Genomic DNA, 27020 nt, shown 5'->3' with positions numbered 1-27020 from the left:
GTGAATGTTGCTGTGTAAGAGGACAGAAAGAAGAGGAGTAGGAAGCTCCTTTCTAAATTCTCCAGTGAGATCTGAGCCTAGAGTTCCCAGTTGTTTCTCCTCTTGAGTAACCCTTACAAAAGTGTATTTGTGTGTGTGTGTGATGTGTGAGCATAAAATTATTGCAGAATAATTTGAAGTAATTATTTTATCTAAACCTAATGTAGACTTTGGGAATAGAGAAACCCATACCCACTCAGAGGGTGTGCTGGTGTTGAATTTCTGTGGGAAGTGGCACTTGGATACAGGTTGACTGCAAGAAGGGACATACCCTGTCCTAGCAGTGCCTAGGTACCAAAGGAGTTAATAGTTATTCTCTGTCTTTTGTTTTTCCTGTAGCCATAACCAGAGTTTGGAGGAGAACCAGATTATTCTAGGCCATAGCTTTCTTTACATGTGAATTCATGGGTTAGTGTCATAAGCTGGTGTATAACATCCCATAATGTAGTTTTAGTGATTTGGGGCTGATTCTGTCCCTATAATAAAGAGAATTTTTACTTTTTGATCAAATGCCTTGAGAGAACCTCTTACCTATTTGTGGTCCCAGAGTTATATTTTTTTAAGATTAAAAAAGAAGTCTGAACCCCGTCCCTGCTGGCAATAGTTATCCAATTATCTTTATTTTAATGATGGCCCCAGAATGCCCTTTTTGAATTAATATTCATAATGAGCAGCTTCAGGGCATGGATTAGGTTGTATTCATTTTTGCTTTTCATGCTCTTTGTAAAGTGGCATATTCATAGGGAAATAATAATATGAAGAATAAATATTAGTAACAACATGTATTGGATTGAGAGATGAACATGCACCAGGCTGTCTTCTAAGCCATATACATAGAGGGAGTGAGGAAAGTCATCAGATTTACCCCACTGGTCTAGTAGGATCAAAGGAATATATTTTCAATAAATACCTATCATACATAATATGCAATCAAATGAATATGTATGTTTAGTGAGAAAGCTGAATTGCATAACTAGTAAGTGTCTGATCGAGCATTCCAGTCTGGACCGTTCTTATAGAGCCCACTCAGAACCACGTTCTTAGAACTACTTCACCCTTTGCAGATCTGGCTATTCTCCTGTCAGCCTTAGCCTACACATGGTGCTAGGGAGAAAAGGAGAGACCCAGGAGCTCCTTGCACCCCTGTTGAATATGGTCCCCTGCCCAGGCCCCACTCCAGGATGGAGGCTCTCTCCCCCAGCTCCCGGTAGTGTTGCCAGCTGGGGATTCCTGCTCAGCTCACCTTCCCACCAACCTCTTTCCTGTACATTCCCATCCAGGGCACCGGAGCTCCTTGAAGGTGGAGCTTCAGATGTCAAGTCCTAGCTCTATTCTTTCTGCCCAGTCCATTTCCTTCCTCTCCGGTGTGTTGTTCCTAAGTGCCCTCCCCATCAGAGGTACTGCTTACAAGTCTGTCTCAGGGGACTCCAATACCAGTTAACTAGTTAGGGGACAAAGGCATGGGCATGAATAGCTATTATGCAAGGTGACATAGATCGAGGCTGGTGGCTTCTGGAGGGAAGGAAAGGCCATATTTGGTGGCTGGGTGGGATAAGGAGCTGCTTTATTAAAAAGGTAGCCTTGAAGAATAGATAAATCTTTTACAATGACACTAAGATGAAGTAGTTCAGTCTGTGGGAAGTGGGAGGGCAGGCTGAGGAAAGGGATCCATGGAGGCAAATGCAAGACAGTAGGAAAGATGAAAGAGCTTTTGGCAAGAAGCCCAGTGTAGTTGTAGGATATTTGCATGGAGATGAAGATCATTGTTCAAAATAATACTCTTAAATAAATGTGAAAAGATTTTAAAACTATATTTCAAATAATAACCGTATTTTTAATTTGTCTTCACAGATTATATCGTACTTTCAAGGATAATAAATATGTATACATGCTTCTGGAGGCCTGCTTGGGTGGAGAGCTGTGGAGCATATTAAGGGACAGGTAATGAAAAAGAGTTATAAGCAACAGTTTTTGTTAATCTTATCCAATATAGAGGAAGTTGTATTTATGATCAAAGAGCATGAAGGAAATTATTAGGAAAGGATTATTATAAAATATGTGATCTCTTGAGGAAATGAAGTAGTAATAGTGATATTTTATTAGCTCACACTATACTTGTGTCATATTTACCCTGAGGAATCCTTATTATCTTTATTTTAGAGATCAAAGACTCCCAGCTTCAGAAATGTTAAATTATCCAAGGTCACATGGCTAATACTAGGCAGACTCACAGCACAAATTCAGATTCCAAATTTTATGGAAAAGAGATATTTTGGGGAGTGGTAGAGCCCTGACTGAAAAGCACAAGAAGATTTTTACAAAGGTTCAGTTTTACCAAAGAGGTGATTTCCACTCAATCAAAACAACAAATATATACTGTGCACCACTTCTGTAGGAGACTTCATAGTAGACAGTATGGGGGTTTTCTAGACAGTGTAGATTTTTTCTATCCAGAAGTCTAACAGTGTAAACATTTCTCTAACAAGTTTAGAGTTTATTTGGGGGAAATTATATGATTTAAATTTTTTTCATTAATATGAATACTAAGTATGACAAAGGCATTGGCAGTTTATAATTAAATAGCACAAGAGTGCTGTAAATAGCAAGCTCAGAATAAGGGAGAGAGAAAACAAACATGGTGATAGAGGAAGGGTTTGAACTAAACTCCAAAGAGGACAAAAAATTTAGAAAGGCAGCGAGGCAGTCAAGGACAACAGAAAAGTTGGCATAGTATGAACTCTCTTTGTGAATGATGATCAGAAGAATTTGAGTAGAGGATAAGAGTATTAGAAGTGGAAAAGGGAAGGTAGGTTGGCATTGGATGGTGGCATTACTGCCAGGCCAAATAGTGACACAGTCTTACCTGGGGCAGTGTTCTCAGCCCTGGGTACACATGACAGTCACACAGGAAGGTTTAAAAAGTAGAAAAGCTGGTTCCTAAAGCCAGAGAGAATAATATATATATATATATATATATATATATTTTTTTTTTTTTTTTTTTTTTTTTTGTACTGGGGTTTGAACTCCAGATCTTCTGCTTGCAAGGCAGGCAGTGGCACCACTGAGCTAAATGCCCGGCCTGAGAATAATATTTTTAATACTTCTCAGGTAATTCAAATATGCACTTGTGCCTGAGAATCACTGAGCCAGGCAAGCAAAGACCATTGAGCTTCTGAATAGAAGGTGAAAGTGTTGTGTTAAGAATGTGTTATTAGATGGATTTGAATGGGGAGAGCCTGGAAGGGTGAGGAGACTTTCATGATACCTGTAAAAGTATCAGCCTCTTCCATTTTTGCCTCGCTAGGCAAATCTACTTAAAAAATCTAAATCTATTTTGAAAAGAGAGTTCCAATTACCTGTTATGCGCTGTGCTTAGTGTTGGTAATAACCCTGTTAAATAAGTAATAAACCCAATTTACAGGCATGCATGAATCCTAAGGATTACACTAGTTAAGTAACATGTCCAAGAGTATAGTAAGTGGAGGAAACAGGAATCTAACACAGTTTCTCTCCCTCCAAAGCCATGCCCTTCTGTTATATCTTGGGACAAGTCACCCCTACAATTTAAAAACTCAATGTGTAAAGCTATGCACCATGCCAGCAAGGGCACCTTTAATAAAAGATGAAGGGGCACCAAACAGGAAAGAGATATGGCCCCCTTTTTATCCTGGTTACTGTTACATGCCATCCAGCAGAAACTGAAAGCGATCCCATGAATCATTTTAGTCAAGCAACAGTCACAGAGGTCTGGTTCAAGCTCACCACTGAAATAGCTGCATTTTCTCCAGTTTGCCACAGATGTCTTTTAAAAGGCTTTGTTTTCTTATTTTATTTCTATTTTATTTGCTCAGATGTGACTAACAAGTGTTTGGATGTCAACATTTTAATTTTAACGAAGTAGTTCAAGTTGACATCAGGTATCCCCCTGAATTCCTTTATGATCAGCAAACAGCCTAGTTTATTGGTGGCATAAAACAATTTCAACATTGATCTTCTATGAAACATTTACATTGCCTAAATATACCAATTGGACAGGTGATACCTAGAACAGCACCAAAGGTGTACATCCAGAGTATTAAGAGGGAAAATTATTTCATTACAGAGGCAGCTTTGATGAACCCACCTCCAAATTCTGTGTGGCTTGTGTGACAGAAGCATTTGATTACCTGCACCGACTAGGAATTATCTACAGAGACCTGAAGCCAGAAAACTTAATTCTAGATGCTGAGGGTTACCTCAAATTGGTAAGAGACATTCACTCACTTTCAGATTTGTGTAAGGTACCTCTAAAACAAAGTTGTGTCACAGATGCAGTTTTCTTCTTAATTTGGGTACAGTTCTTATTTTCTCTCTCTGAGCTAAGGTTCTGAAATTGGCATACTTAATACTGGGAACAATATTATGAGGACATTCTTTTTGGCCTAGGAATTGAATGATTTGACCACAGTTGTGCCTTCTACTAAAGATTCACATAACAAAATGCCTCTAAAATTGGATTTTTAAAGTAGTTTTGTTAAATTGAACTAGGTTTTAATTGATTCCTACTACATGTAGGACTGGCTGTAAGGAATAAGGAAAGAATACAATATGACTCCTGCCCCCAAGACACCCGCTGTCCATATAAGGAGAAAAGACAAACTAAGCATAGAACCATGGAATTGTTTTGAAATTTTTCCAGGTGATTCTAAGGGGCAATCAGGGCTGAGTACATGAGGACAAAGATTTTTCTTGCTTTCTGTCTTTGTGATCCATTAATGCCTAACAGGAACATCTTTGCATGTCACACTAAAGAAAAAATGGCTACCAGTGACATGAACTGAGAAACTAAAATAGACCTGGATGGCATAACTGAGAAGAAACCCCCACACTTTGGAGTGCTTCAGGAGAGAATCCTACAGGTTGGGTGATGTAGGCCCAGTCTTCCTGGGTCCATTTCCATAGTTTTTCAAGGACATTAAAGCATCTGTGAGCTTAACATATACAATATTACAAGTTTCCTACCTCAGAACTTTTATACAAGAAAATATTGCAATTGTTTAATAAGCAGTTACTATGTGTAAAGTTACTGTACTAAACCTTTTACAGTGACTCTACTTAACAATCTACAAGATAGGATCCACATGCTCTCCTTGCAAAATGTAATGGTAGGAATTAAACTTATGTGTAAATTCTAAGACCTCTCCTCACAGTGGAGTAAAATAAAAGCCCTTTCATGTGAAACCTGGCTAACTTCCAAGAAACATTTTGATCCATTCAAGCTTCATTTTATCTATGAAAGACAGCTTTGAAAACTGGTGAGGTACTAACACAAGGCCACAATCATTCCCCTTATTCACAGTTCCTTCATTTACTGTGCCTCCTATGGCTCTTTAGGGAAACCCTTTGGTATATTCTAGAAGTAAAACCATCTTGGGGGATAAAGGCCATCCATTGGCTTCTTCATCTCTTCCTTCTCAGAGCTGTTTTTTTTTTTTTGAAAAATTCAGATAGTATAGTCAGTATTTATAGGCATAGAGATCAGTGACTCCTGTTGGCCATTGTTATCTGTCCTGCTGATTTGCTTGCCAGCCAGCTACCTGAAAAGTAGGAACTAAAGCCTGTATAGATTAAAAAGTGAGTGTTTAATATTTCCATTTCTAACTATATATTATTCTAGACACCTTGAAAACCTCTTATTACCAGATGTCTAAAAATCCTAGATGGGACAAGAGGAGCAGTATTACAAATGCATGGCTGAGTGTCTAAGATAGCATGAGGGTCCCTCTGGGGCTGGGAACTGAGCCTAAGCCGGAGTAGGTGTGGAGCTCAAGCCTTGCAGCTGCCAGCTTATGCACACCAGCAACACTGTAGCCCAGAGGTTTCATTTTCATAGCTGAGTCCTAGGGGAACAACGGACCAAGCTTTGGACCTGGGAAGTGTGGGAAAGTTGAAGCAGAGAACATTGTATAGAGCCAGAAATCACAGAGATTAAACTCCTGGAGAAAAAGAAAACAAAATATCAAATTTATAAAGACAGACTACATGTGAAGAATCATGCCTTTCTCATTACTGGCTCTTGGTAGGGGAACAAAAAAAGTTGCCTCTAAGAATTCTTGGCCACAGGCTGCTCTTCATGAAGATTGGGGACCCCATCTTCAAGTATGGGAAAATGCAATCAAGAATTTAAATGAAGATGCATCCATGTTGGTAACATGTCCAAGTTCCCATGAGCCAGTGTATACTGCCTCTGGAACAATACACTCTTGACTCACGACACCAGGAACTCATGGAGATAAAGTTCCTGGGAACATGAACTCCATTAAAAAATAATAATAACAACAAAATAAATATGTAATGGAGAAAGCTACCATGAGCATTAATTGTCAGAAAAAAACAAAAATAAGTAAAATGGAAGAGGATACTTTTAAGTGCCTGAAATTGGAGTAATCAGATACAGAATGTACATAAATGCATTGAATGCATTTTAAAATAAAAGGATGATAATGAGTAAGGAAGAGAGGCTCTCAAAAAAGATCTAACAGGTCTGGGAAAAAAACCTAACAAAAAAAATCTTTTAACAAATTAAAAATATAATACTTGAAATTAAATATGCCATGAAAGTTTTCATTCATAGTGGAGTAGTTTGCATTGGACCATCCTCTTGAGATTGATTATAAATACTTTATAGACATATATGAAGGTGCTAGAGAACAACAAAAAATATATGTTCAAGCCTTGAAAAGTGGACACCATGCTAGGTGAGAAACACATTTAAACAGCTGCTGTTCAGCTGTTCACTCAGGGCACTCTCTGAAAGTTTCTAGATCACATCACACCTGCTCGTGCAGTAGTGAAGATTTTCCACTGGACTATGAATATCTCATCATAAGTTTTGTTTAACATTGTATCAGAGACCCTAGCAAAAGAAGAAAAGCAACAAAAGGACAAAGATTCAAAAGGAGGAAGTGACCTTCTGTATGTGCAGACAACATACATTTTTTTTTTGAACTGGGGATCGAACTCAGGACCTTGTGCTTGGGAGGCAGGTGTGGTGCCACTGAGCTAAATTCTGGGCCCAACATATATCTTTTATGTACAAAACTCTAAAAACAATCTGCCGGAGAAGTACTAAAATGAATAAGTAAATGAAGCACGTGTATAGGTGCAAAATTGATAGACAAATAAAATTTTGTTTTTATGTACTAGCAACAAAAATTTATAAATGAAGTAAAATAACATTTATAGTCCCATCAAACACTATAAAATATATTATTAAGATAATATAATTATAGATACATTACACAATGAATGTATACAAATATATAGTAAATACTCTGCATTGAAAACCACAAAAATGTCACTGATAAAAACAGTTAAATGACAACATATACTATGTTAATGGACTATATAACTCAGTATTAGATGTCTTTCTTTTTTTTTGCTTAAATTCTTTTATTGGTACATTTTAGATATACAGTACATTTACATTTATCACTGGGTGCTTGTACTTGTACATGCTATATCTTGGTTCTTATTTTTTCCCCATTACCTGGGTGCCCTTCAACCCCTCCACACTTCCCTATTTACATAGATTTCGTTTCCATTTTTTTTTCTTTTCTCATAATTTTTCCTTTCCATTCTTTCCTTTCCCCATCTCCTCCCACCATCCCTACGCCTTTGGAACTTTTCCTGTTTCCAAGTATCAATTATTAGTTATTAATCCTTTTAATCCTTATTTACACTCTCAGTTTCTCACACTAAAGAAACTATTCAGTATTTGCACATGTTTATCCTATTTATTTCATTTAAAGAGCATGGCCTCAATATGCATCCATTTAGCTATAAATGTCTCTAGTTTCTCATTCTTTATGGCTGAGTAGTACTCCATTTTATTAAAAAACCACATCTTCTTTATCCAGTTTCCAGTTGATGGGCACTTGGGCTGTTTCCAAGCTTTAGCTACTACAAACTGTGCCACTATAAACATGGGTGCACATATATCTCTGTGGTATGATTCTTTTAATTCTTTTGGGAAGTTACCCAGCAGGGGAATAGCTGGGTCAAATGGGACCTCCAGCCCTAGTTCTTGGAGGAATCTCCACACTGATTTCCATAGTGGTCACACCAGTCTGCACTCCCACCAACAATGGAGAAGGGTTCCTTTCTCCCCACAACCCTGCCAGCATTTGTTATTTGTTGATTTCTTGATAGCAGCCACTCTTTCTGGGGTGAGGTGGAATCTCAGTATTGTTTTCATCTGCATCTCTCGAATGCCCAGTGATGTTGAACATTTTTTCATATGTTTATTTTCTGCTTTTACTTCTTTGTCTGAGAAATGTATGTTCATTTCAGATGCCCATTTTTGAATTGTGTCTTTGAATTTGGGGGTGTTGATTTTTTTCAGTTCTTTATATATTCTAGATAGTAGCCCTTTGTCTGAGTTACTGCTGCTAAAATTTTTTTCCCACATTGTAGGTTGTCTGTTAGCTCTCTTGGTGGTTTCTCTTGCAGTGCAGAAGCTTTTTAATAAGATGAAATCCCAGTTGTTGATTCTTTCTGCTAGTTCCCGTGTTATTGAGGTTTTGTTCATAAAGTCTTTTCCTATGCCAATATCTTCAAGAGTTCTACCTAACTTATCTTCCAGCAAGTTTAGTGTTTCTGTCTTAATATTTAGATTTTTAATCCACTTCGATCTTAGTTTAGTGCATGCTAATAATATGGGTCTAGTTTTAATCTCTGGCAGGTTGAAATCCAGTTTTTCCAACATCATTTATTAAATAGGCTATCTTCCCTCCAATGAGGGTGGTTGGCTCCTTTGTCAAAGATGAGGTGACTGAGTATGTCTGAAGTTGTTTCTGCATCTTCTAATCTATTCCACTGATCCTCAGGTCTGTTTCTTTGCCAGTACCATGCTGTTATTATCACAGTAGCTTTGTAGTATAGCTTCAAGTTGGGGATTGTGATACCCCCAGCCATGTCTCTGTTGCCCAGAATTGCTTTTGCTATTTTAGGTCTCTTCTGGTTCCAAATGAAGTTTTGAATTGTTTTCTCTAGTTCTGTGAAGTATATTGTTGGAATTTCAATCAGCATTGCATTAAATCTATATAGTAGTTTTGGAAGTATGGCCATTTTCACTATATTGGTTTTTGGTACCCAGGGGCAAGGGATGTCTTTCCATTTTATTATATCCTCCTTGATCTCCTTTTTCAGGGTGCTGTAGTTTTCAGTGTAGAGGTCTTTTGCTTCCTTTGTTAGATTGATTCCTAGATATTTCATTTTTCGAATGCTATTGTGAAAGGAGTTGCTTCCCTAATTTCTCTCTCAGTGAGTCTGCTATTTTTGTATAAGAAGGCTGTTGTTTTTTGTGTTGAGCTTATAGCCAGCTACTCTACTGAATCTGTCAATTAAGTCTAGAAGTCTTTTGGTAGAGTTTTTTGGGTCTTCTGTGTAAAGTATCATATCATCAGCAAATAATGACAGTTTCACTTCTTCCTTTCCTATCTTTATTCCTTTTATTTCTTTCTCTTTTCTAATTGCTGTGGCTAATGTTTCCAGAACTATATTGAACAGGAGTGGTGATAGCGGGCATCCTTTTCTTGTTACTGATTTTAGTGTGAAAGTTTTCAGTTTTTGACCATTTAGTATGATGTTGGCTGTTGATTTTTCATAGATAGCCTTAATCAGGTTGAGATAAAGACCTTCTAATCCAATTTTCTGTAGTGTTTTTATCATGAATAGGTGTTGGATTTTGTCAAATGCCTTTTCTGCATCTATTGAGATGATCATGTGGATTTTGTCCTTGACTCTGTTAATATAGTGTATTACATTTATTGATTTATGAATATTGAACCATCCTTGCATCCCTGGGATAAATCCGACTTGGTCAGGGTGTATGATCTTCTTGATGACCCTCTGTATTCTGTTTGCCAGTATCTTGTTGAGGATTTTTGCATCTATGTTCATTAGGGAGATTGGTGTGTAGTTCTCTTTTTGGGTTGGGTCTTTCCCTGCTTTTGGAATCAAAGTAACACTTGCTTCCAGGAATGAATTTGGAAGCCTTGCTTCCCTTTCAATTTCCTTGATGAATTTAAAGAGTAATGTCATTAGTTCTTCTTTAAATGTCTTGTAGAATTCGACAGTGAAGCCATCAGGACCTGGGCTTTTCTTTGTTGGTAAATATTTTATTACATTTTCAATTTCACTCATTATAATTGGGGTGTTTAGAATTTCTATTTCATTTCATTAGAATGATTATTATTAGAATTTCTATTTCATTTAACTTTGGCAATTCATATGTATCTAGGAATCCATCCATGTCTTCTGTGTTTTCCATTTTATTAGAGTACAGGTTCTTGAAGTAGGTATTGATGATCCTCTGGATTTCTGCCGGGTCTGTTGTGATTTCCCCATTTTGTTCTTAATTGCATGGATTTGAGCCTTTTCTTTCCTTTTTTTTTTTTTAGTACCAGAGATTGAACTCAGGTCATTGTGCTTGCACAGCAGGCAGCAAAACCACTGAGCTAAATCCCCGGCCCCCTTTTCTTTCCTTTTTTTAATAAGGTTGGCTAAAGGTTTATTGATTTTATTTATTCTTTCAAAAAACCAACTCTTTGATTCATTAATTTTTTGTATCATTCTCTTAGTCTCCATTGCATTGATTTCTGCTCCAATCTTTATAATTTCCTCTCTTGTGCGAGCTTTGGGTTTGTTATTCTCTTCTTTTTCTAGGAGTTTGAGGTTCTTCATTAGGTTATTTATCTGAGTTCTCTCTGTTTTCCTAATATGGGCATTCACTGCTATGAATTTCCCTCGTAGAACTGCTTTCATTGTGTCCCATAGATTCCTGTATGTTGTGCTGGCATTGTCATTTACTTGTAGAAATTGTCTAATTTCTTTTTTAATTTCCTCTGTGACCCATTGGTTGTTCAGGAGGGTGTTATTCAATTTCCAGGTGTTTGTGGGAGTTTTGCAGTTTCTCATGTTAGTGATCTCCAATTTTATTGCACTATGGTCTGATAATATACAGGGGGTAATTTCAGTTCTTTTACATTGACTTAGACATGTCCTATGAGCTAGCATGGTCTATTTTGGAGAATGACCCGTGTGCAGCTGAAAAGAATGTGTATTCTGATTTTGTGGGGTGGAACACTCTGTAAACATCTATTAAGTCCATTTGTTCAATAGCTTGGTTCAGTTCTTGAATTTCATTGTTAATTTTTTGTCTTGATGATCTGTCTATTTGTGATAGTGGGGTGCTGAGGTCCCCCACTGCAATTGTATTAGTGCTTATTTGGTTTTTCATGTCCATTAATATTTGTTTTGCATAGCTGGGGGCATTCGTATTTGGTGCTTATATATTTAGGATTGTCATCTCTTCCTCTTGGATTGTTCTCTTCACAAGGATGTAGTGACCATCTTTGTCTCTCTTAATTAGTTTTGGTTTGAAATCTACTTTGTCTGCAAATAAGATTGCTACCCCTGCTTTTTTCTGAGTTCCTGTCGTGTGGAGAGCTGTTTTCCATCCTTTTACTTTCAGTCTATGAATTTCTTTTTGAGTTAGGTGTGTTTCTTGTATACAGCATATTGCTGGATTTTGCTTCTTAATCCATTGTGTCAGTCTACTTCTTTTGATTGGTGAATTGAAGCCATTAACATTGATAGTTATAATTGATAGATATTGACTCATCCTTGTCATGATGTTTTACTCTTGTTGAGTCTTATTTCTTTTTCCCCCTTTCCTTTTAGTGTCTTACCTTGTCTGGTGGCTTCCCTCTGTTGAGCCTCATGGAACTGTGACCTTCATTGCCTTTTTCTAAGATATTGCTTAGAATTGTTTGGAGTGCTGGTTTGGTGCTCATGAAATTTCTCAGGTATTCTTTGTCATGGAAGTATCTAATTTCCCCATCGATTTTGAAAGATAATTTTGCAGGATACAACAGTCTAGGTTGGAAGTTATTTTCTTTTAGGGCTTGAAATACTTCATTCCAGGTTCTCCTTGACTTGAGGGTTTGTGTTGAGAAGTCTGCCATGATTCTGATGGGCTTTCCTTTATAGGTGATTTGTTTCTTCTCTCTAACTGCCTGTAGGATTTTGTTCTTCTGTTGGGTTTCTGGGATCTTGACTATTATATGCCTAGGTGTAGATTTTTTTTGATCGTGGCTAGGTGGAGTTCTATATGCCTCACTTATCTGTATGTCCAACCCTCCACCTCTGTCTGGGAAATTTTCTACTATTACTTCTGTGAACAGTATTTTTATTTCAATTGTACTTTCTCCTGTTTTTTCGTGGACTCCTATCAGTCTTATGTTATTCTTCTTTGTATCATCTAGCAGCTGCTGAATTGATTTCTCATAGTCCCTTATTATTTTTAAGAAATCTGTTTTCATGGTCCTTCACCGCAATCCTGTCTTCTATATCTGATATTCTATCTTCAGATTCTCTTAATCTGCTCTTCATGCTTTCAGTGGAGTTTTAAATCTCCTGAATATCTGTTTGAATCTGTTTCATAGATTCTATTTCTTTCTTATGATGGGCAATCATTGTTTCCATTTCTTTCTTATGCTGGGCATTCATGGCTTCCAGCATGTTTCTGAGCTCATCTATTTTTTTTTTTATCAGTTTCTGTTCTAGAGCCTCTAATCATGTATTTCACTCTGCTCACCATCTCTGTATTTACCTGGGAGATTATTTCTGCTTTGAATTTTTCTAGAGCCTTATTCATCTGTTTTGTTACTTCCTGTGCTATCAGTTCAGGGTGTCCAGGTGGTCGATTATCAGACTGTTCCACCTCATTTCCCCCAGAATTTGCCTTTTGGGGGCTGGAAGTCTGAGTTTGTGACTTGCTTAAATGTCTTCTCATTTTTGTTTCTGGTACTGTCCTTGGTTTAGTTCCTGGGTTGATATTTTGAAGTTGATTATTGTAAGTATCTTTGTTGATGTATTTAGAACCGTTATGGAATTATTTCTTCTCAGAGATGTCTTCCAGATATAGCTGGTCTTTAAGTTTTGAGTCTCTCATGTCTCTGAGGCTATTTCATTTTCATTATACCAGGAAAGACAACTGATTAGATCAATCACAACACCTTAGCCCAGGTGATACGATCAGCAATGCCACAGCATCAAATACATCTTAGAGAATGACAGTTTCTGGTAGTTATTAATCTATCCCCTTTAAAAGTGAAGGGCCTCCTTCAGGGTATGTCTCTGCTGTCACAATAGACAACATGGGCAGCACTGTGCAGTTATAAGTCAATGAGTCTCAGCAAGCTAGTCCCAGACCCATAAGATTCAGGCAGATTTCTGGCTGCAAGTCCTAAGTTGAGCTCCCTGTCCTCCTGCACGGTTGCACTCTTCAAGGTTCTATTGCAGGTTTCATCTGCCCTTCCCCTGAAGAAAGTCCAGGTTCCGATGGTAGCAGATGATCCCTCCAACTTACCAAGCACAGCGGTCTGGTGTGCCTTTATTGCAGAGATACTCTTCACTTTTCCAGTGGGCTTGTTTTCATCAGGGAGCCTAAGAGAGGCCCTCTCTCTGTTGTTCACTTCTGCAGCTCAGGACAATGGCTTTTATGTCCCCCTGTGCCTCTGCAGTGTAGAACCAAGTAGCTGCACAGCCAGAAGGCCAGAGGTGGGGGGGAGGGGGCTTGTTGTTGGAGGGGCCTGTGCGGCCAAGCTGGCACCTGGTGGGCATGCCCTGGGGGGTCCTCCTTGCCCTGTCTTGGTCACAAGCCTGTCTTGGTCGCAAGCTCTTGTCTTAGTTGTGATAAGCTCACAAGCTAACCCTCGAGGGCTTCAGAACTCCTCCCATCAGAGGACAGAAAAAAAAAAATGATGCCTTCAGAAGAGCGCCCTAAGGCCTAGGACCTGAGCACTCAATTATCCGCAAGCCTCAGACTACAGCCAGGGCGCATCCCCATGACAATGCCGCCAAGCCCTAGTTCGAACCTAAGATGTCTTTATTTACAAATTGATCTATATAGATTCAGTATCATTGCAGTCAAAATCTGAGTAGCCAATTTTTAGAAATGGAAAAGTTGTTTTTTTTCTAAAATTCACATGGTAATCAGAATGTTTAGAAGAGTCAATAACCACTTTGTAAAAGAACAAAACCAAGAAATTTATAGTATCTGATATCAAGACAATATAAAGTTACAGTAATCAGAGCAGTGTGATAGTGGTTTAAGGATAGACAAATAACGTAGTCTGGTAGAATAAAGTCCAGAAATAGACATGTACAATTAGAAAAGGGGAAAAGTTAGTCTTTTCAAAAGATGTTGCTAAAAAAACTGGATATCCTTATCAAAAAAATCTTGATTCTTACCTTATATTATATATAAAAATTAATTCAAGAAGGATCATAAAATTATAAATCATTTAGAAATAAATATAATATTTTTACAACTTGTGGTAGAGATTTCCTAGAATATGAATAGTATTAATCTTAAAAGAAAAAAAGATAATTTGAACTTCATCAAAATTAAAAATTTCTAGCTGGCACAGTGGTGCATGTCTATAATCCCATCTGCTCAGGAGGCTGAGGTAGGAGAATTGCAAATTCAAGGCCAGACTGGGCAGCTTATAGAGACACTATTTTAAAAATCAATCAATCAGTCAATCATTCAGTCAACCAATTAATAGGACTGGCAATGTAGCTAGGTGGTAGAGAGCTTGTGCAAGACCATGGGTTCAATCCTCAGTGCCACAAAGAGAAAAAAATAAACCTTTCTGATCATCCATATGTACTGCTAAGAAAATGAATAGTCATGCCATAAACTGAGAGAAAATATTTGCAATTTATATTTACACGACAAAGGACTTGTATCCAGAATACAGAGAGCTCCTACAGCTTAATAATAAAAAGAAACAAGTATTTTCTTGAAAAGTTAAAAAATGAGAACACTCAACTCAAGAAAGAAAATATAGGCATGGTCATCTAGCCATATCACTAGTCATCAAGGAAATGCAAATTGAAAATACAAAGAAATGCAATTGCACACTCACTAGAATTACTGCAGTTAAAAAGACTGGCAGTAACAGGTGTTGGTAAGGATGTTACTCTACATTTGTGATGGGAAAAGAAATTGTAAACTAATTTGAAGAATAGAGTCATGGAGTCAAACATATACTATGTAAAGCAATTCCACTTCTTGGAATCCAGGAAAACTGAAATCACATCTTCAACAATATCAAGCATGAATGTTCATAACAACTTTATTCCCAGGAATCACCGAACCAGAAAGAGTACACATACCCATCACCAGCTGCGTCCATTAACATATGCTAGAACATCTAGCAACAGCATGCTGCTCAGTGATAAGAAGATGAATTACTGCAGGCAACATGAGTGAATTTTAAAAATTCCACTGAACAAAGAATCCACCCATAAAAGAGCACCTTCTGCATGATTACATTGCTCAGAGTTCTAGAATAAATTGTAGAAATCAATGTAAAAGTTTGTCCCTGGGAGAGGCATTTGATGGGAAAGAAACATAAGATAATGGGAATGCCTACATCTTGAATGTATGGTAGTTGTGGTTATGTGAGTAAAATCTGCATCAGAAATTGCTGAATTGTACACCAAACAACTGCATTTTATAACTTATAAATTACATGTCAATTTGAAAAGTGTAATTGGAAGGTTAAATAACGAGCAGTTAAAACAAATAGAAAAAATTAAGGAATTAGAGGAAAATTTAAGTGATTTATATAAAATATTAATCACCATAAACATACATACCCATGTAGTAACATAGAGACATAAAAAGATGGAAAATAAGAAAGAGAAGTGAAGATATCTGGAAAATAGAGTGAGAAGTTCATTTAAAAAGTTGTTTAATTGGAATTTTAGACAAAAATAATGTAAAGAATGAGGAGAAAGCATTACTTTAAGAAATAATGGCTAAACTGGGTGTGATGGTGCATGCTTGTAATCTCAGCACTCTTGAGAGGCTGAAGCAGGAGGAATACAAGTTCAAGCCCAGCCTGGACAATTTAACTACTTCGGAGACTGTCTACAACAAAAACACAAACCAAAATAATGACTGAGGCTTTTTCACAAATGATGAAAACACCAGTCACCTTGTAAAAGAACTTCAATAAATCTGAAATTGTATTTGTTTGAGCTCCTGTTTTTGCATAAGCCTCTCCAAAATTCAATGATTTTAAATCTAATCTTTTTTATGAGAAAATTAAACAAAGTTTTATAACAAAATAGAGAATAACAATGATTAATATACAGTGTATCATGATCTTAAAAGAATGACCAAGATGTTGCTCAGAGTACAAGTTATCGCCAAAAACAAAAAAAAAGATTCTCTCTTAGAGGAAGAAACAAATAAATAAAAGGACAAAACTTTCTTTTCAATGAAAAAAAGGAACTCATAGTATAAATATAACAAATTTGCTTGAAATATTTTTGAAACCACATATTAGATCATTTGGGGCTTATTTGATCTCTCTACTTCCTATTTATCATATATATTTATGATAAATATATATATATTTAGAGAGAGAGAGATTGAGACTTCATGTAAGTGAAACTGTGATATTTACAGCAGCACAATTTACATGTAGTAGTTCTTGGAAACAGTGTAGATGTCCATCAGTAGAAGAATGGATGAAGAAATTGTGGTATTTATACATAATGGCATAGTTCTCTGCCATAAAGAAAGGTAAATTTGAAGCAGTCATAGGCAAAAAGAATGATCTTTTATTATCTTACAGTTTCTGTGTGTGAGGAATTTTAAAATGGTTCAGCTAGGTGAATCTGCTCAAGGTCAGTCTTGAAGATGTTGCTGAGCTGCTATAACCTAGAGGTGGGCAGATCCAGGAGATATGCAGGGCCAGATTGAATATGACTCACTCATGTGGCAGACAAGTTTGGCCTGGCTGTTGGGTGGAGGCCTCAGTTCTTTTCCACGTGGTCTCTTCACAGGACTGCTTGAAGGTCTTTGTGACAGACATGGCAGCTGGCTTCTATCAGAGTGAGGCATCCAAGAATTGGAGGGAAAGCTGCTGCCTGAGTCAGAGACCAGCACTTCCACTATCCTTGTCAGACTTGGCAGTGCTGATTTATGGTGGGAGGGGACACCTCTGAACCCAGGGGAAGTGGATCCCTGGGCCTCTGGATGTGGTCTATTGTAGCAGGAAAAGTGCAGGATAAAAACAATGGGAAAGTCTTGAAGGTTATCAAAGAGGAAGGACAGCTTATGTAAGCTGAAAAGAATAAAGTAACACAATCTAGGTTTTCAGTTGACAACTCCAGCAACAATAGAAGCCATATGTAGTAGAATATTATCTTACAAATTCCAAGAGGAAATAACTGAAAATTTTAATTAAAATCCCAGAAGAGTGAAATGAAGGCAAAAACAAAGATGAAAGGTGTTTACTCCTATAGAAAAAAGATATTTTTATATGAGAAAAATGTTCCCTCATGAAGGACCTACGAAGCCACAAAGAGGGGTGGCCACAGAGAAGTGGTAAATATGTTAAGTCATTTTACAATTATGATATAAAGCAATCATCATTATTGTAACCCATAGTATTAAAAGAAGAATATGCTAAATAACCAGACACCTGCAGCATGTAAATTGAGTGTAGGTGGAATTGAAATCAAAATAGAAGGAGAAAATGTCATTTTTAAGGAAGGCATCAAAAAAGAAACAGGAAATGCAGAAAACAATCCCAGAGAAAGCACCTATTAAGAAAATAGAAATAAATCTAACATGTAAATGGACTTAACCGTCCATATAAAAACAATTGTCAGATTTATAAAATGAGAATCAGCTGTATGATATTTATAAGCAGAAACCTAAAATATGAAGATGTAGAAAGGTTGAAATTAAGGATGAAATAAGATATGTCTGGTATATATTAAACCAATTAAAATGCAAGTTTCATCATACTAAAATCAAGGAAAAAGTATGCCTAGAGATAAAAGGAATTACCATATGATAATTAAAGGCTCATTTTACCAAGATGATACAAGACTCCCAATCTTTATTTGCTTAACAGAATACCTGAAAAATAGCCATAGAATTTGGCAGAATATGGAGCTATGAATGAGTATAAACTTAAATACACCTCTATCAGAAATTCATAGAACACTTAGACCAAAAATCTACCAATGCTTTAGAAGGCATGTACAACATAATTAATAAACCTGTTCAATACACTTGTAGAATATTGTTGAAAATAGGTAGAGAATACGCATGAATTAAATTTCATCACATACTGGGACCATTAAGTAAGTTTCCTCACTGAGCAAAAACAGGCATTGGGCTGTTGGCTGATAGCCTAGCAGAGCTGCCTTGTTGAGGGTTCTTGGGGGCTACAGCAGGAGGGCAGGTGGCCAAGGTGCAATGCAACTGCACAGGAGGGTTGGCTTCTGGGCCATGAACACCAAGGGCATAGTGTCTCTAAGGGGAAAGATTCCTTGTGAGAGTGCCTTGATGTCATGCTACAAATTCTGATAAGGAGCATTTCTGTCTTCCATCCATTCTCTGCAATGACTCTGAGGGCTTAGAGTATAGGCAAGTTGGGAAAATAATTTTTTTCCCATCAGAGAAAAAAGCAGAGACACTCCCGGGGTGGGGGGTAAATAAGAGAAAGGTCCAAATTTTGAAAGTGTGTCTTCAGAGACTTGTGAACACATACTTATTCCTGAGAATTACCCACATTCATTTTGTAGTGAAGAATGAAGACCTCATTCTCCTCTTCCCCCTCTAGCCATGATGGAGGACACCAGCCTGATTTGTTCCTCTGTGAATCCCACCTGCCTTCATTAGGAAACATCCTGGGTGCAAAATAAGGATTAAAGATCTAGGGAACCATGAATATTCTCACATCATCATCTTTCACCCGCCCATCCCACCACTTCTTAAATCTTTCTCCATTTTCCAGGCCAGGGAGATGGAGGAAACAGTGGTTCAGATGCTTTTTCTGGTTATGATGAATGAATCAAAAACAATATGAAGATTTAAACAGTGTTTAAGAAGTATTTGAAGAATATGAAGAAAAACCCACTTTGTTCTCAGCCAAGGCAGAGTCTGTGTAATAGCTAGCTGTCTCGGTGTCACTCAAAAAACCCTAGTTGTAAGCCCCCAGCCTCAGCTGGGACCCATGAATAAACGCTCTGTGTGGTTGTAGTGAGCTCATGTTAGGACTACACCTCAGCCAAAATCCAGAGTCTGCCTAAATGCTTTTGTACAGAATATGGCAACAGGGTAGCTTAATTTTACTTGAAAATATATATACACATATAAAAGAAAATATAATGTAATCTATACTAGACCTTGATATTGTTGCTGATTTTTATGATCTGTCTACTTCTTTCCACTGATACTCCAGTGGAAGCAACTATGCTAGGATGTTTACTGCCTCTCCTAGTGTATTGCTTAGCTTTTAAGAATGGACGAAAGGGGCTGGGGATTTAGCTCAGTGGTTTCGCCACGTGCTGCGCAAGCACAAGGACCCAAGTTCGATCCCCGGTACCAAAAAAAAAAAGAATGGATGAAAGGCCAACTAGGCAGCTGTCCTTCACTCTCAAATAGGAACTTGCAGGTTTTAGTCACTGATCCCAGTGTTTTTAAATTAAAAATCAGTAGCAACATGAACAACAACAGGAAGAAGCCACTAACAAAAACCATAACATTCTGCTGGAATATTGAAGATTCTACAAAATGACTCAAAAGTCAGTGAAAAATAATTGTAATGAGTTTCAAAAAACAGATATGCAATAGAAAATATACTGTGCATCAACTACATGCAACTAAAGTGATTGCAAGGGTAGTATTTATAGCCATGGAAGTTCCAATTAGAAAATAAGAAAAGTTAAACATCTGTGCACCAGCCAGGTGTGGTGGCACACACCTGTAATCCCAGTACTCTGAGAGGATGAGACAGGAAGATTGCAAGTTTGAGCTCAGCCTGGGCAATGTAGCAATACCCTATCTCAAAATAAAATTTTTTTTAAAAGTTGGAGGCTTTTAAAACTCAGTGTGAAGGCCCTGGGTTAAAAAAAAAATAGAAAAAGATAAATATTTGATTTAACAAGCTACAAAATGAATAATAAAACCAAAGAAAGGAAAACAAGGAAAATAAAGAACACGAATTAATGAAAGATAAACTAGAAAGGATAGACACAGCCAAAGCTGGTTTTTTGGAATGATTGATAAAGTTAACCTGTCAGTACAAATACTGTTCAAATGAGAGGATTACAAGTAAATACTGTTAAGAATGAACATAAGTACAGTTCAGACAGTGATTTACAGACATTAGAAAATACTTGGGTAATTTTATACTACATACAAAATCTTAGGTGATGCAAGAATACCTAATCAAATGAATCAAAGAAGAAATCTTGTACTAATAAATTAATAACTTCAAGAGTCTTTAATGTTGATCTTATGCGAATTCTTTCCCAAAACAGTAAAGCAAACTCTCATTTTACGAACCTAGTTAGTGTGAGCTTTATTCTTCAAAGGAATCACCTAAGAAAGGCAAATTAATATCTGGTCCCACTCATGAACCTACTAAGCGTAAACCATAAGCAGAATAGCAAACTGACTACTACAATGAGTAGATTCATAGTAATGCATCATAGCCAGTTTGAATATATCCCAGGAGTGAAAACAGAGCTCAACATGAAAACTTCTATCCCAGAAGCCTTTGGTTTCCCGCCTCCACATGTAAGGAGCTTGGAAGTTGGCACTCCTTCCTAACAATAACTTTGAACAGAGTGAGAAACAGCAAAAAATAACGACTTTTTTTTGGATTTGTAAGAAAGAGGTGAGAACAGAGGACAAACTGATCTCCCCAAGGATTGGAGAAAATCCTAAAACATGGAGATTAAGCAGCATTTATAGATTACACATCAGTCTATGAAGGCCAACAGAAATTTAAAAATATTTTGAACTAAGTGAAAACTCAACTGCCAATAATTTGTGGAATGCAGCCAAAACAGTGCTTATAGAAGAAGCTATAGCATTAAATGCATATATTAGAAAAGGAAAGTTAAATTCAATATAGCTTTGAATGCATATATTATTAGAAAAGGATAAAGAACTAAATTCAATCACCTGTGGTTCTACCTTAGGAAACTAGAAGAAAAGAGCAAATTTATTTCAAAGTAAGCAGATGAGAATAAAAATTAGTGCAGAAAAAAATGAGACTGAAAAAAGTCAATCAGTAGAGAAAATTAAATCAAATTTGATAACATACATGAAATGGAATAATTCCTTGAAAGACACATTTTGCAGTCACAGAAGGAAATAAAACAACTTGAATCAATGTTTCTATCTACCTGTCAATCAATCTATCAATGTTTTTTCCAATACTGAGCAACATCCCAAGCCCTATTTTTTATTAATTTTATTTCAAGACAGGGTCTTCTAAATTGTTCAGTAGTGCAAGGTGGGCTCAAACTTGCAATCCTCCTACCTCAGCCTCCCAGAATTCTGGGATTATAGGCGTGTACCTATATGTACCACATCCAGCTCCTGAATCAGTAATTACTAACCTTCTCAAACAGAAACCCATAAGGCTCAGATGGATTCACTGATGAATTTCATCCAACATTTAAAGAATTGCTTATACTAATTCTCTACAATATCTTTCAGAAGACAAAGCAGAAAGAATATCACTCTACTCATTCTACAAGGCCAGCCTAGCGCTAATAGCAAAAGTAGATGAAGACATTACAGAAAAAGAAAACTACACAGCAAGATTTCTTGTAAATATAGATGCAAAAGGCCATGACAAAATATTAGCAAATTAAATCCAGTAAAGTGTAAAAATGATTATACACCAGGGGCTGGGGATTTAGCTCAGTGGTTCTGCCACCTGCCTCGAAAACACAAGATCCTGAGCTCGATCCCTGGTACCTTAAAAAAAAAATACACCAAAACTAAATAGGTTTTATCCCAGGTATGCCAGGTTGGCAATCCATCATATCAACAGGCTAAAAAAATTTTGGCAACATCATATCAATAAATGTACAAAATTCATTTGACAAAATCCAGTATCCACCTATGATTAAAAAAAAAAAACTCTCAGTAAACTAAGAAAAGAAGGGAACGCCCTCATCTTGGTAAAGAATATCTACCAAAACCCTGCAAAGAATATGATATTTAATGGTCAGAAATTAAGATTTTCCATTAAGACCAGGAACAAAGCAAGGATATCGTTTCTTGCTGTTCCTGTTGAAAATCATATTTGGAAGTCCCAGTTCCACAAGAAGATAAAACAAAAGTTATATAAATTGGGAAAGAAAAATATAAAACTTTCTTTCTTCATAGATAAATGATCATCCATGTAGAAAATCTGAATAAATGAGCATAAAAATCCCCTGGAACTAGTAAACAATTACAGTGGGGTTACAAAATATAAGATTCATATACAAAAGTCAGTTGCTTTCCTATATTTTCATAATGAATTGGAATTTGGAATTAAAAGCACTATGCTGTTTACAGTGGCATCCCTCAAAGTGAAATGCTTAGGTTTAAATATACCAAAAATATCTGCACAGTCTAAGTGAGGAAAATTACAGAAGTCCAATGAAATAAATCAAAAATACTAAACAAATTGAGAGATATTTCATATTCATGAATAAGAAGACTCAGTATCCTCAAGATGTTAGTTTTTGGTTTGATGTATAGATTCAATGCAATCCCAGTCAAAATCCCAGCAAGTTATTTGGTGGATAGTGATAAATTGTTTCTAAAGTTTATATGGGGAGAAAAAGGCAGAAGAATCAATACAATATTGAAACAAAGTTGGAGAAGTGATACTGCCTCATATCAGCACATACAATAAAACTACCATAGCAAGGACAGTGTGAAGAAACAGACACATAGATCCATGAGCAAATGGATAGTCCAGAAACACACTCACAGAAGTGAAATCAGCTGATCTTTGATAAAGGAACAAAGGCAGTAAGTGTATAAAGTAAAATAATATTATATGAGCTACATGCAAAAAAGAAAAAAAGAATATAGACACAGATCTTACACCCTTCACAAAAATTAACTCAAAATGAAACTCAGATATAAATGTAAAATACAAATGAAACTCCTAGAAATTAAAACAAAACTCCTAGAAAATAGCACAGATCATCTACATGATCTTGAATATGACGGTGACTTTTAAAGCATATCAAAGCCTATGATGTAAAAGAAATAATTGATAAGCTAGACTTCACTGAAATTAAAAACTTGCTCTGTGAGAGAAAATGTACAGAGAGGAAGGCAGTAACAGCCTAGGAGAAAATATTGTTTAAATAAACATCTGATAAACAACTGCTATCAAAATATATGAACAACACTTAATACTAAATAACATGAAAATGAGCAGCTTGATTAAATACTGGGCAAAGATCTGACTGGACATCTCACCACAGAAGATAAACAAATGGCAAATCAGTACACGGAAAGATGTACAAGATCATAAATCATCAGGGTTTAAAAATTAAACAACAAATTACCACTATACACCTTTTAGAGTGGCTGAAACACAACACTGACAGCAGTAAATGCTGTTGAGAGTGAGGGTAACAGGAGCAAGAATGCAAATGGCCCAACCACTTCGGAGGACAGTTTGCATTTCTTAACCAGACTAAACATACAATTTCCATGTGGTCCAGCAATCATATGCCTTGTATTTACCCAAAGGAGTTCAAAACTTATGAAAGGTAAATAAACTTTTCTTCCTTTAATTTGGGGTGTTGGATATTTTGTCTCAGCAATGAGAAAAGTAAGTAATGCAGGGCACTTCCATGGAAGGAGTCTTCATCTTCATCCTTGAATCACTGTTAGAGAAGATTCACTTGCTGTTCAGGAAAACCATTGTGTGGAAGAAGTAAATTGCTGTAGACTTTAAGCTATTATATCTTCTTCGATATATTTGTTGCAGTATTTGGCATTGTGTATCTTAACTCAAAAGATGCACTATATTTAAACACAGAAAGACTCAAAACCCTAAAAGTATCATTACTCTGTAAGTTGATCTATAGATTTGATACACTCCCAAGAGAAATTTGACCAGAGATTTTCATGAAGCTTGGCAAGCTGATGGTGAAATTTACGTAGAATAACAAAGGACCATGAATAGCCAAGATATTTCTGAAGGCAAATAAGGAGAACACGGTTGGAGGAAATTGCTCTGTCACCTATGACAGCTGATTATAATGGTATAGTTCAAACTCACTAATAATGGAGGAAATAAAAGTTAAAACTATAGTGATTTCATATTCACAGATGGCAAAAAATAAAAATGCTTACATTACTAAATGATAGTCAGGATGTAGGACAATCACAACTCTTATATACTGCTGGTGAAGGGGGAGGTAATATGGAACAATTCCTTTGGAAAGGAAGTTGGCAGTATGTAGTAAAATTGAACATACCACATCTTTGAGGCAGTGTTTCTGCTATCTTATATATGTCCATTAGATAACATGGAAAACGATGTTAATAGAAGCATTTTTGTAATGGCACAAATTGGAAATAACAGAAATGTCTTTCAGCAGCAGAATGGATAAAAAAATCGTGATATGTTAAATAGATGGTGTGATGCTTTGTCCCTTTTTTATATGTAGCAAGTATTCTCAAATTAAAATTAAATATAGTCATCAGTTTCATGCATTCTGTTGGAAGGCCATGATCAGGTGTATTTACAATGTGACAGCTAAACTTACATGCTTAACACATGCTGCTTCTTCTCCCTTAAATATCTACTACTTCTTCATCACCTTACCTGTAGTGAGATGGGTCCTTTGAAGCAGGACATACAGGTATACATGACCCTTCTAGACCTCACTATATTTTATTGAAATTGATAATAATAGCTATCTTTTCATTTTTTTCACCTAACACAAGGTGAACTTTGCTGTGTTACAAATACAAAGTGAATAGATATACTGTCTTATCTCAAGGAACTAGATTTATTCATAACCAGAAATATAATCATGACTAGACAGTGTTAGAGAACCTCATAAGACAGAAGAACTTGTTCTTAATTCAAGGAAGGTTTCAAAGAAGTGGTGGGATCAGGTGAGCTTCAAAGGAATGTTCTAGTTCACCCTGTGTGTTCAGATTTTCCCTTCATTTCACCCATCTTCTGCTAAATACATATGAGTCTTTCAGGTGAACCATGTCCCCCAAAGAGTGGGCCATTGTCAAGAACAACTCATTGACCCATACCTTAGCTCTCCACTCTTACCTCCAGTTCATGGAAGCCACCCCTCATTGCCTGTTCAGAGGATGAACATTTGTATCATTAAATCAACTTGGGTTGTTGGCAGACAGAATAAACGGATTCCATTCTACCCTTGTCTAGACTTGGGTAAAGAAAGTGCCCTAAAAATGCCACATAAATATTTTTTTGGAATGTTATGTCTTCATGAATCATCTGGCTTAATTAGACTGGTCATTTTGTGTCCATTTTTATGTTACTGGGAGAACCAATATCTGACAAATTTACTGACCTGGAGAGAAACTTCTGGGAAAAAGCTCATGCTTCCTGGACACCCACTCCAGCAAGCCACAATGCTAATTTTTCTGATTCTAAATGATGTAATCATGACTGCAGATTTGGAAGTATCTTAAAATCTTTTCATTTCTTAAAATCTTTGGAGACTTAATATTCTTAAACTTTTAGATTAATGTAAGTCATCTTTAATCATGGGAATTTAATAGAGAAAAAGGATAACTTTTGTACAGTTTTCCAGAAATCTTTTTTTTGAAAGCTTAGTTTCACTAGTAGAATTTAAGAAAAAAGGAGGTTAGGGGTGCAGACTCTCTTTTGTTGTTTCCTAGAATGAGCCTTTTAAGTCATAAATCAACCTTTGCCATCACTTCCGTTTCTCTTAATCCTGCAATGGCTTCTTACAAGAAAACTCCGAAGTTCTTTCTGTGGCTTTCAAATCCACTCCAGAATCCCCTCTTCTTGCTGGCCCCCTCTTGCTCACGTTCTGTTCCACCATAACGACCTGCTTGCTAGGCCTGGAACTCACCATGCACGTTCGCACCTCAGGGCCTTTGGAACAGCTTGACGGGCTGATAGCATCCCTGTTCCCCAATATTTAGAGCCTTCCCTTATTTCACTCATATTTCCACTCAGTTCTGCTCAAATGCTCTTCTGCAAAGTGGTTTTATCCTGGTCACATTATTTTAAGCACAATTCTTCTTTCTCTGAGTTCCTACATGAGTCTGCTGTGTGTTTCTTCATAGCATATGTCATTATCTGACATATCATCATTATGATACTACCTTTTTATGCTTCCTGTTTTTCTCTGATCTGAATGTCAGTTTCCTCTAACCAAATGGGTTAGGCCAAAATTGATATAATCAAAAGACATTAAAGAAAGTGATATATTTTCATAAACCTTAAAATCGTAATATAATTATTACTGTCTCTTTGGGCCAATGTACAACTATTACAAGAGCAAGACCAGTAATTCAAATTAAAATACTACCACTTTTAGAGCTAGAAAAACTCTTCAAAATACCCAGTAAACTTCTAGTATTCTTAAAAGGAACATTAAATGCGTTTAAAAAATTAGTTGAGAAGCTGTTATAAACTAACAGAATATTTTATATATTTGTGTGTACAGATACAGTTATAAGCATTACTTCATTGTCTCTTAAATTTCAGTCTTTATAAAATTAGCTACGATTTTCATATTGGTTCTCCCTCCGAGGAATAAATAGATGTGCTAATCTCAGCTGGTTACAGATTTTAATTTTATAGTATTCCCAAACCTCTCTTAGAAGTAATCTTTGTAAAATATTTTGTATGGGCGAAAGAAAACAATAAAAGCCTACTTCAAATTAGATTATTTTAGATTCTCATTTTCTAATAAGGAAATTCTTGTCATTGTGTGATAAGTACTAGAAGTATCAGTAAAAGGGTAAATTTCTAAGAGGTTTATTTAAAGTAAAACTAAAATTTTAAATGTTAATGTTTGAGTAAATAAATTGGGGCTGGATTTTATAGTTCACTGACTCA

General features: G+C 36.5%; 1 protein-coding gene across 6 annotated transcripts in view; it reads left to right on the top strand.

The window, feature by feature from the left end:
• Prkg2 (protein kinase cGMP-dependent 2) overlaps window positions 1–27020 on the top strand; it is a 104590-nt gene that overhangs the window by 59644 nt on the left and 17926 nt on the right. For all 6 annotated transcript variants that reach the window (XM_004847993.3, XM_004847992.3, XM_087215894.1 and 3 more), the window contains 2 exons: window positions 1891–1980; window positions 4142–4283. In XM_004847993.3, the coding sequence (XP_004848050.2) occupies window positions 1891–1980; window positions 4142–4283 (232 nt within the window). The remainder of the gene's footprint in view (window positions 1–1890; window positions 1981–4141; window positions 4284–27020) is intronic.

Source organism: Heterocephalus glaber, unplaced genomic scaffold (genome assembly GCF_053883595.1).
Source record: "Heterocephalus glaber isolate CG9 unplaced genomic scaffold, H.glaber_assembly_v1.0 deba00001454, whole genome shotgun sequence".
In the NCBI taxonomy this organism is placed as follows: domain Eukaryota; kingdom Metazoa; phylum Chordata; class Mammalia; order Rodentia; family Bathyergidae; genus Heterocephalus; species Heterocephalus glaber.
This window is presented reverse-complemented; position numbering and strand designations above follow the sequence as displayed.